The 10,936-nt window shown below is 37.7% G+C and overlaps 2 protein-coding genes across 2 annotated transcripts in view; one reads left to right on the forward strand and one right to left on the reverse strand.

Annotated features, from left to right (window-relative positions):
• LOC116306820 (uncharacterized) overlaps positions 1–6,708 on the forward strand; it is a 12,743-nt gene extending 6,035 nt beyond the window's left edge. The window contains exons 9-20 of the mRNA XM_089026804.1: positions 947–1,005; positions 1,374–1,447; positions 2,007–2,117; positions 2,198–2,244; positions 2,537–2,741; positions 3,008–3,072; positions 3,604–3,648; positions 3,742–3,853; positions 4,291–4,443; positions 4,536–4,589; positions 4,739–4,988; positions 5,695–6,708. Coding sequence (XP_088882930.1) covers positions 947–1,005; positions 1,374–1,447; positions 2,007–2,117; positions 2,198–2,244; positions 2,537–2,741; positions 3,008–3,072; positions 3,604–3,648; positions 3,742–3,853; positions 4,291–4,443; positions 4,536–4,589; positions 4,739–4,988; positions 5,695–5,942 — 1,423 coding nt within the window. The 3' untranslated portion in view covers positions 5,943–6,708. The remainder of the gene's footprint in view (positions 1–946; positions 1,006–1,373; positions 1,448–2,006; positions 2,118–2,197; positions 2,245–2,536; positions 2,742–3,007; positions 3,073–3,603; positions 3,649–3,741; positions 3,854–4,290; positions 4,444–4,535; positions 4,590–4,738; positions 4,989–5,694) is intronic.
• Positions 6,709–8,094: 1,386 nt separating this feature from the next.
• LOC116306821 (neuropeptide FF receptor 2-like) lies at positions 8,095–9,518 on the reverse strand. Its single transcript, XM_031716932.2, has one exon. It carries the CDS (start codon positions 9,363–9,365, stop codon positions 8,373–8,375), a length of 993 nt encoding a protein of 330 aa, XP_031572792.2. The 5' UTR covers positions 9,366–9,518; the 3' UTR covers positions 8,095–8,372.
• Positions 9,519–10,936: the final 1,418 nt, after the last annotated feature.

A 10,936-nucleotide genomic window follows, 5' to 3' on the forward strand; every position in this document is an offset into this window, starting at 1 on the left:
TAAAAGCTGCAAATTAGGCGTAAAAAAACGTCTACGATCCGTACGATCCAGCAAATCGAAGTCCAGTCCATTCCATCCATGTACGGTTCCAAATTTTCCAAAGTAACAAAAATCTCAAAATACAGACATTGAGAAGAGGAAAACAAGTTTTAGGAGTTGGGCATGTTTTTGCCATACATAAAGATTATCCATGGCCTTTCAAAAGGTGAAAATTCAGAAAAAATATTTTTGATTCAAGATCCAGTCACTGACTGAGGCCCAGTCACTTGCAATCCAATTTCAGTCACATCTAATCCATTCCAGTCACATCCAAATAACATGCAATTTATCTCAATAGCATCTTAATGGAAAAAAATTAGTCGTAAAAATCTGTAACGATCCACAGAGTCACCTATAGACACATGATGTGTACAGTCCTTAGAAAAACCTTTGCCGCTAAACCCACTTCACAGGACTTCAGCCAGTGCTGTTTAAAAGAAAATTTTTTGTTTTGCTTTTTTTTTTTTTTTTTTTTTTTTTGCAAAATTTTGAAATAGAATCACTAGTTATGAATAATAAAATAAAAATCATTGGATAAAAGCTGCAAATTCGGCGTAAAAAAACGTGTACGATCCGTACAATCCAGCCAACCGAAGTCCAGTCCATTCCATCTATGTACGGTTCCTGATTTTCCAAAATTAAAAAACATTCAAAATTCGGGTATTTAGAAGAGGAAAACAAGTTTTAGAAGTTGGGCATGTTTTTGTTATACATTAAGACTATCCATGGCCTTTCAAAAGGTGAAAATTAAAAAATATTTTTTATTTGCTATACATTAAGATTCAGCCAACGGATATATTAAGATGAAGGCCTAAGTTAAGATGGTTTATCGATTGTGTCAGCTTATTTTTTCTACGGATATTTTAACATGCTTTTTTTTTTTTTTTTTTTTTTTTTGCTTTCTTAGTTATAAAGATGCTGTGTTTTTGTCTCCTCACAAGTTCGTAGGTGGACCGGGTACGCCAGGTAAGTTCCATCTCATTCTGGTAGCTTGGATAGAAATCGTCTTACTTAATCAGGCAATGTTTTCTGTGATAGAAAATGTGATGCATTTTGGTATAGCTTGGCTATAAATTGTTTTACTTCATAATGTAATGTTTTCTGTGATAGAGAATGTAATGCATTCTGGTATAGCTTGGGCATATTATATGACTCGGCGCTTGCTATCGACCCCTTGCATGTGACGTCAAAAGAGCTCAATTTGGAGAGAAAAAACAAAAGAATTTCGATCTCCTGAGAATTGCAAACCTATGGTTATCTTCAAATTAAGCTGCATTCCGTGCATTTCTATTGAGAAACATGTTAACTTTGTTCATGCTGTGTGTTTGTAATAGGTGTGCTTATCGCTAAAAAGAAGGTTTTTAAAAACCCTGTACCTGGAGGCTGTGGAGGAGGAACCGTACTTTTTGTAAGTACCATCACCATCATGATTGTTATCAAAATCCTTATCACTGACCACGATATTCCTCATCATCATCATTATGGGTCATCATCATCATCATTGTCATCATCATGTGTCATCATCATCAACATTGTGTCTTCATCATTGTGTCATCATCATCATTGTGTCATCATTATCATTATGTGTCATCATCATCATTGTGTCATCATCATCATACATTGTGTCATCATCATCATCATTATGTGTCATCATCATCATCACTGATCACCATCATCAAGTATCATCATCGTCATCTTCATTTTCACCACCGCCATCATCTCATCACCATCACTGGCAAGCGTTATCATTCTTATCATTTTCAAATCAACATCATTATCATCACTATCATGACCATCATCATCATCGTCATTGTCGTAATCATCATTGTCACCACCATCAACTTGATAGGATAATAATAATGATATTAAGTACGAATAACTGTCGTTTTTTTGTAAAACAAAAAGGTTTGGCAATCACTACTATACCCATATACATATGACTTATATTTTGCTTCCCTTTTTTGTAGGTAACAAGAGATACTCACTTGTATCTCAAGGACATCGAGACACGAGAGGAAGGAGGAACACCAGCAATAGTGGAGTCCATACGAGCTGGCCTGGTTTTCCAAATAAAGCAGGTAACTACTACTTTGCCCTTAACCCCCCACTTCAAAACGTGACGAACTAAATCCCAAATTCCTCTTTTCTGCTTCTGTAGAGTGTCACTACAAAACTCATCGAAGAAAGAGAAGAAGAACTTTGCAAGTGAGAATAATTTTCTAGTTATTGCTACCTTAGTGGACTTTTCTGCGTCCTTCCTGCTATCTGTCTGTCTGTCTGTCTTTCCATCTGTCTGTCTGTCCCGCGGTCCCTCTTTCCTATCGTCCGTTCATCTATTTTTCCATCTCTCTGGTTGTCCGTCGTTTCGTCTGTCTGTTCGTCTATTTGTCTGTCTGTTCGTTTGTCTGCCTGCCTGTCTCTCTTTCTCAGGCCCGGTTTCTGTATTTCCGTCTCTCAATTTACCTAACAAATTGAATCCATCTTTCCCCTTACCTAGGAAAGCCTTCGCAGTCTGGAATAAGAACCCCTGCTTGACTATCCTCGGTAGTCACAAAGCACGCAGGCTGCCAATCTTCTCGTTCATCGTCTATCACCAAGATAGTGGCAAACTCCTCCACCATAACTTTGTATCCACCTTACTCAACGATCTGTACGGCATCCAAGCCCGAGGAGGATGCGCATGCGCGGGACCTTATGCTTTGGTAAGCAGGCGAAACATCTTCCATCTCGTACCCTGAGCCCTAACTTCTTACTGTGCATGCTCGACAAAATAATTGAATTAGTTATTTCGTCGAGCATGCGCAGTAAGAAATAAGGCTCTGGGTACGAGATTGAGACATCATAGATAAAACGTGTGACGTCACTTTCTGTTAATATTGCAGTAGTTCATTTGTCAAAAGTCTTCGTACTTTTGATCTTTCTACTTCCGGTCCTAAACCTGACGTGTTGTCATTTCCTGTTTTAATAGGATTTACTTGGCGTGAGTGACGATCTTGCGCGGAAGTTCACATGGTTTTTTGAAGACCACCAGGGGTAAGAATAACCGAGAAACAAACGGGAGAGACTAGGTACTAATCTGCTCCTCGGAGACGAAGCGTTCGGGTGGACGGGATTATTAATTGGTTACACCATGTCGAGCAAAAACAGCAAGTTCTAAACATGTTTAAAGAAAAAAAATTTTTTCATTTTAGTTTTTTCCTATCTTCAAATTCATCATTGATTTCAAGCCTTCAGTATCCTTAACACTGGTTATCTTCTACTGTCGTTCTATTCTAACCACTCGAGTTTGTCAAACAATCAGATTACGAATCGAAAACAATAGAATTCGCGTTACATGTATTGAAAGTCTATAAAAGCTATTCAAGGAGATGAAATGACGAAAGGGAAAGAAAAAATAAAAATATATTTACACAAAAAATAAAATTTAAAAAAATGTACTCGAGTGTTCGCGGTTATTAGAGTAGAACGACAGTAATCCTTATAAGAACAGCTTTTGCTTACTCAACTTGCTTTCTCAGTAGTTTGTCTCTTTATTGATATATATGCTTTTTGTTTGAACTATAGAGAACAAGTGGAAGAAGAATGCCGGCAACCATTGGAAATCATGAAGTAAGTACATATCACACCAAAGAGTTCACCTTGGTTACTATAGCAATGGAATTGGTTGCCATGTTGATCCTAATGGTCCGTCATTCTTTCCAGGCCTGGTTTTGCTCGTATTAACCTACCATACTTCATGAGTGACGAGACCGTGCATTTCGTTCTCGAGGCAGTAGACATGGTAGCAACACATGGATGGAAGCTCCTACCACAGGTTGGTAGTCTAGACACTAGAGACCTTTAGCAAGACGTTCTTGCTAGGTGCCGCAAACTGGCCTCAAACTGCAGTTCGACGTCAGGCGTTTTCCGTCAAACTTCGACATTTAGCAAGGCGTCATAACGAAGTTGCCATATTGATTTTCATTGATGTTGAATGTTTTTCCGTGTTTACGGGCGTGCTTCTGGGCCTGATCCCTAACGGTTAGCGGTAAACTCACTGGGATTGGTGCGACTCCATGTCGCAAAGGATTGTGGAGGAAATTTTCAGTTCCAAATCAAAAAGCTATTGCACCGCGCCTCATTTTAAAAGTTTAAAAACTAGAGTAGTACAAAAGCGTTCTTTGATAAACTTTTAAGAGGGTTGTTTCCTCGAAATCGCAATAAATTAATATTATCAATTTAATTATTTTTATTTTTATTTTTGGTTTTCAGTACACTTTTGACCCAAAGACTGGATCATGGTGCCATCGCAATCATTCCGAAGAGCCTTCGTTTAGTCTCCATGACATCACATATGATGACGATGGCATGCACGTGACCCATAAGGCGTCGCCTCCTTACGCCCTTCCCATCTATACTTTTGAGGTATAGAAATATTTATTTATATATCTTTTATTTTTTATCACGCAATGTTTTAACTTTTTTATGTTTTTGTTTGTTTGTTTGTTCAAAAACAGACAATTGCAAAAGAAGCAAGCAAAACATTTGAAGAAGCGGCTGAAATAAACAACGTAAGATACTTTTATTTCTACAAACAGTATATTTTTAATAGTATACGTTAATATTTTGAGCCTGACAAAGCGACTTGTCTTTCTTTGGAAGAGACAGAAAGGGAAATTACATTTCTGTTTTAAAACTATCCTTTTTTTTATATTTTCAGGAAATTTCGACTGTCGATGATGAAGTAATTCATTTCTCTGATAATGACAAAGAAAAGCTTCTCTGGTTTCTCCAACCACAAGAAGCCCAGATCTTTCTGGCCACAGAATCTTTGAAATATAAACCGTTTAAAAGAACAAAATTGCCATTCAAACCAAGAAAACTCACTAGAAATTATTCAAAATCGGAACTGAAGAAACGGCGAACTTTGTTGAGGAGTATGTCTGAAACTATTCCTGAAGACGAGGACAGTAAGTAATCCATCCCTCCCTATCTCCATCAAACCCACCATCCGTCTGTCCGTCCGTCCGTCCCTGCCACCACCCATTCATCCATCCACCCACCCATCCACCCATCAACCCCACCCACCCCATCCATCCAACCATCCACCCACCTAACTATCCATCCACCCATCCATCCATCCATCCATCCATCCTTCCATCCATTCATTCATCTATCCATCCATCCACTTATCCACCCATCCAACCATTCATCCATCTCTTTCTTCATCCACCCATTCATCCATCCATCCATCTCTTTCTTCATCCATCCATCCATCCATCCATCTCTTCCTTCATCCACCCATCCACCCACGCATCCATCTATCTCTTTCTTCATCCATCCACCCATCCACTTATCCACCCATCCACTTATCCACCCATCCAACCATCCATCCATCTCTTTCTTCATCCACCCATTCATCCATCCATCCATCTCTTTCTTCATCCATCCATCAACTTATCCACCCATCCATCCATCTCTTTCTTCATCCACCCATTCATCCATCCATCCATCTCTTTCTTCATCCATCCATCAACTTATCCACCCATCCATCTCTTTCTTCATCCACCCATTCATTAACCAATCCATCAGCCCATCGACCCATCCACTCGCCTATCCATCCAATTATAATTTATGCATTCATTTCTTATAATTTCTTGTGTTGTACCTGTTAAGATCAAGATAAAAAAGTTGCCAAAGTTGACAAGGTTGACGGAACCACCTATGATGTCAAACCGGATTTAAAAATCCAAGATGGCCACACTACACACCAACCTTTCAAGGACAACAAAGTAAAGAAGAAAAAATCCTTCTCAAAATTTGATAAAAAGAAGCAGTCAATTGAAATAATCGATGACTCAGATGTGTTCGAAGATCCTCATAAAGAACAAAAGCACTCCAAGCGAGACTGCGTCGTTCAGTAACTTATAAATTTGAATAATTGAATTTCTGGGGCTTCTGTGGTGAAAAGGGAAGTAAGGGACTGTGACGAGCGTTGATTGACAGCTCAACCGAGTCCCATTTTTCCTCTTCTCATCAACACAGGGATTCCACCAAAATTGTATGGTATAATATTTGTTTATTAATGTCTGCACATATCTTTTTATGTTAAAATATTAACCGGATTTGGTAGATAATCGATGAGTTATGAGTTACTGTGTTCACTTACACTGTGAATATAATTTTCAAGATTAGATAGACTATTTTTAAAAATTGAAAAATAATTAAAATCTTCTACCTTAAAATTACTTTATTAGTGAGTTACTGCGCATGATTAAATGGACATGTAATGACTTTGTGGAAAAAAGCGTACTCGATAGCAAAAGGGTTTTTTGTGGGGAGGGGTGGGGTGGAATGCGTAATAGTCCCACTCCCTCAAGCTGCCTCCACTATAAATAGTTCGATGGATAGTACAGAATCAAGATCATTTATAGTTATTAAGTCCAAATGAAGTTTGCAAAACAATCATATTAATTGTTAGCCTCGAGTTTTGGCGGCGCGAAGTGAGTGCCAGTAGATTTATAGAGCTGTCACGTGACTTGCAACAGGTATCTAAGTCAACTTAACTACGTATTTGCGCCATAAAACTGTATTATTAAAATAGAAATGATGTCATATACGGCTCACTTGGCAAAACAGATCTAAAATGTAAGAGTTTAAAAACAGTTTCAATAAATTAATTTACTCTAGCGTTCAGCAGTCTTTAGGGATGAGGGCAAACAATCGTCATCTCACGGTGCCCGATTTAGGGGGGAGGGGTGGTGTTACCCGATACCCACCATGCACCTCTGGGGGTGAAATCTTAGATTTTGTCCCCAAATATCTCCAAAACTGAAAACCAAATCTCAGAAATGAATGGACTGTCTGTCTGCATGTATGCTAAAAAACATATTTGTGTATAGAAATTGCCACTACATACCCCCAGTATCAAGCACGGAGCAGGTCTCTGAGGGGAGAGGGGGTATGTACAGGTACCCACCACTTTGACTCATAAAATCGGGTCCCTATTTTGGACTATTGTTTTGACCTCGCCCCTTATGTACTTGTCGAAGAGGGGTAATTTAGTTTGAATTGCAACCATTCTAATAACGGTATGACTTGGTTGGTTCATCTGTCATTTCACGCCTACTATTCACGGTATTTAAACATTCGCTAATTGCGAATAATATTTTTACTGGTTCCCTAAACCAATCGGAAAGCGAGAAAATTCAGTATCCAATTGCCCTATTTCACTCTGACGTCACTGTTTGTTTATGTGGGGAATAGAATCGCCAAATCCAATAGAAAATTCAACAAAATTTGCACTTAGCGAAACAGTTTAATCTAAAATGGCCTGGTTTTCAGATGTAATATGTGTTAATATGTACTAAAAAATATTCTGAGCGTTTGCTTGCTATTCTACTTCTCTTTGTGGATTGATCGAGTTTTAGAACAATTTTCGGTGAATTTGCGTTGATTTGACCCCCTCCAACGACCATGAACCTTTGCGTTTAAACAATAGATTGTTTTGATGTGACGTCATAGTGAATTAGGGCAATTACCCAATCAGTGTGCTCTGAAGTAACAGTCTGAAACCCAAAGGACGCCCACAGTCATGAAAAAAATAATGTTTGCAGATTACATGTTACACTGAAAGATATGTACCAGGAGTTAAGCTGCGCATTTGCCGATAGCACTCGCCAAGGGCGCCCCTCAATATCAAAATACAACTTCAAGATTTTTTCTGACATTATTTATTTGCATGCTTTCCGTTGTATACATTTGACCCTCGGTATGTTTCCCAATATATTACTGAATACATGTGTTTCATTTCTTAGTAATATTGATTAACTCATATCAATGTGCAATATTAGGCATTTAAAGCTATAGTGTGTTTTGTTTATAGATTTTGATATAGTTTTACGTAATGTTACGTAGTGTAGTTCTAAGATGCTGAAAAGGGAAAACGTATCCGTATTTTGATAGTTTCCTAATTAAATTTCTTTTTCTTCTTTCTTTCCTTCCTTCCTTTCTTCCTAGTTTTAATTCTTTTCTTTCTTTCTTTCATTTCTTTTCCTTTCCTCCTTTGTTCCCTTTTTTCCTACTTTCTTTCTTCATCTCTTTCATTCCTTCCATTTTTCTTTCTTTGTTCTCGATTTCTTTATTTTCTTTAGTCTTTAGTTTTTCTAGCTCTATTTTCTTTTTTCATTTCCGTCCTATTCTTCTTTCCAATTTCTTTCCATTCCTTATCCGATCTCACTCACTTTGTCATTCATCCTCTCTTCTCTCTTCTCTCTTCTCTCTTCTCTCTTCTCTCTTCTCTCTTCTCTCTTCTCTCTTCAACCCCACTTGATTCCTGAGCACATTTTCCAAGATCAAGAAACTCTCACGCTCTGTGTCGAAGTCTTCCTGACCAAGCTAACAAGACCACGTCTAAAGTCCTTACAGAAACCATAGTACATAAGAGCATTCAAAGCCGGATTAATATACGAAGTAACAACCACTGCCTTCGTAATAATAACAATCTTATAACGCATTATAAGATCTTTTGTCTGAAAGAAACTTAAATAAAGATATAAAACAGTATATGGAAGCCAGAGAATAATAAAACTGATAACAATCGCGAATAGGAGTTTCAGAAGATGGCGTCGTTTACGAAAGGCTTCTTGTGTTTGATCAGTGACTTGGAAAATCCCAGCTTTTCGGATGGAAAAGATGATTTTTACGTTGGCTGTGAGGATTATTAGGAAAGGTACTATGAGTAGACTTATCGCGAGGACGATGGTGTGAATCTTTTCGTGTCCTGTCGTACACAAAGCAATGGGGAAAGAAACTCCAACAGCCAACAACCAGACAGCAATCAATGTCAAGATTTTTATCTTCTTTTTCAGAGAGGGATTTCGGGCAGCTGCAAACGGTAAACAAATTACGTGCCAGCGTTCGACACTTAAAACTGAAAGAGAGAAAACCCCTACGGCGTAGGATACAAAACGGGCGGCTGTTAATGGCTTGAAGACTGAGCAACGAATGGCTTGCTGTTGATTGGCAGAAAGAACCATTGACAAAGTCTCACCAGCGATGTTCACCAACGCATACAGTACATCAGCAATGGCAATATTCAAGAGAAAAATGTGCGCGACTCCACGGAACTTGGGATCTTTGAAAATCGTTAAAATAATCAGTGAATTCCCCAGTAATGCAACGGCGAGAAGACAATAGGACAGGACGGTGAAAATTGGTGTCAGAGTCGTGTAGAGCTCAACAAGGTCGAATAGTTCAGCGGGTAGTTCAGGATACGCAGGAACGTTACATCGTACAATACCACTGATGTTTTTACAACTTGATGGGATTGAAGACGAGTTGTTCATCTTGAATCCCGGCAACTGAATTGGCTTAATGACTTCCCCAAGAACTCTTTTATGAATGCTCTCACTTTGTACAAACTGAACCTCTTATGTACTGTAGTCTAATATTTTAATTTTTAATTGACTTTCTTTGAACTTTAAAACGTTTTCACGCCTTCGTTGCTAAAACAAGAAAAGCAAATCAAACATTAGTCGACAAAATCCAAAAGCTGTGTTAAATATTCGCAAACAATTGAATGTTTCAAATTATTTCCGCCAATGGCTTCATATCCAGCTTCTTAACTGTTTTGTGTCTCTCTGTTTTAAAGCGAGGGATTACCATATGATCCTGTAGTTTCGAAAATTGCCAATAAAAACCTTGGCGTGTCGTTAATTCAGGGCATTGTTTTCAAAACATGAAAAACACATACCTTCTCAAAATTTCATTCAAAACACTCAACAGTAAAATCGGTTCCCAAAGTCTTTTTGTTCAGTTTCCAAAACAAAAACAGAAATTGCATTTAACTTTCATATCTTGTATCCAATCAACTCTAAATACACCTCAAGCCCACTTCAATTTTAAATATTGTTTTTTCGTTTTGTGGGCACATGCGGCTTAAATATTCAATCCAAGAAATTGAGTTTTTTCGTTTTTAATTTTTTTCGTTTTTAATTTTCTTGGCTACATATATTTGGTGTGAAAAACATATTGACACAAATTTCGTCAGAGATTGTTTACACTTCGTTTTACCGCGCTATTAAGATAAACTTATTACAAATGGGGATTCTCAGTGTATCTATTATGTTATCTCATCGCGCACTATTTTTAACAGCAGCTGTATAGCGGCACTAAGGGTAGGGCTAGATTAAGTTTAGTGCGCACAAACATTTGATCCAATAAGAACATAAGTACATAAAATTCACACTTTTCACTTTAAGGTTAAAACTCAAAGCGATTTTAGATCTCATTTTGTAATCTCTCTTGCGGAAATTATTATTGATTTATGCGCGAAGCAAAAATATGTGAAAATGCTATGCGAAAATGCCTAACATAACTCTACAAGGGTACAGAATAGATGTGCACATACTTTTTCTATTGCATGAATACACTGATGTACGTTACTTTTGGGCCGTTTTGGTCGACAAAGAATGCGCCAAGGTCGTCAGTGCATAGGCTGTAGTTCCAAACTTTCACGACACATAGTGCTCACAATAATTGAGATCTCCTTCAAGAGCGTTACCAATTCTTATTTATTTCTTAAGAGCAGAAAATCGTGTACTCTAAAAAGATTATCTTCTCTGAAAAGTGAATCCGCAAATATAAGATCGACAACATAGATATTTAATAATAAGAACATCTGTCACTCATAATTCCCAATTTTCATACTTTTTCAATATTTCCATTTCTTTTATGCAAAGCCGCTCCTTTGACTGTGAGTTCTGATTTCTACATTTCTTTTTAAGAGTGGAGATAACAAAACGTCGTCACGACAAACAACATTGAGTTAAAAATTAAGGAAAAACGATTCTAATAATTTCCTTTACAGACTCTTTTCGTCCGGCATAAAAGATTGGTTCTTTATGCTGAAAATAAA

Source organism: Actinia tenebrosa, unplaced genomic scaffold, assembly GCF_029948245.1.
Source record: "Actinia tenebrosa isolate PJP-AT-01 unplaced genomic scaffold, QUT_ActTen_1.0 PGA_scaffold10__47_contigs__length_13832649, whole genome shotgun sequence".
Classification (NCBI taxonomy): Eukaryota; Metazoa; Cnidaria; class Anthozoa; order Actiniaria; family Actiniidae; genus Actinia; species Actinia tenebrosa.

What these genes read in the sequence shown, in the direction of transcription:
- LOC116306821 (XM_031716932.2), bottom strand. Translation starts at nt 9,365, where the DNA reads ATGAACAACTCGTCTTCAATCCCATCAAGTTGTAAAAACATCAGTGGT.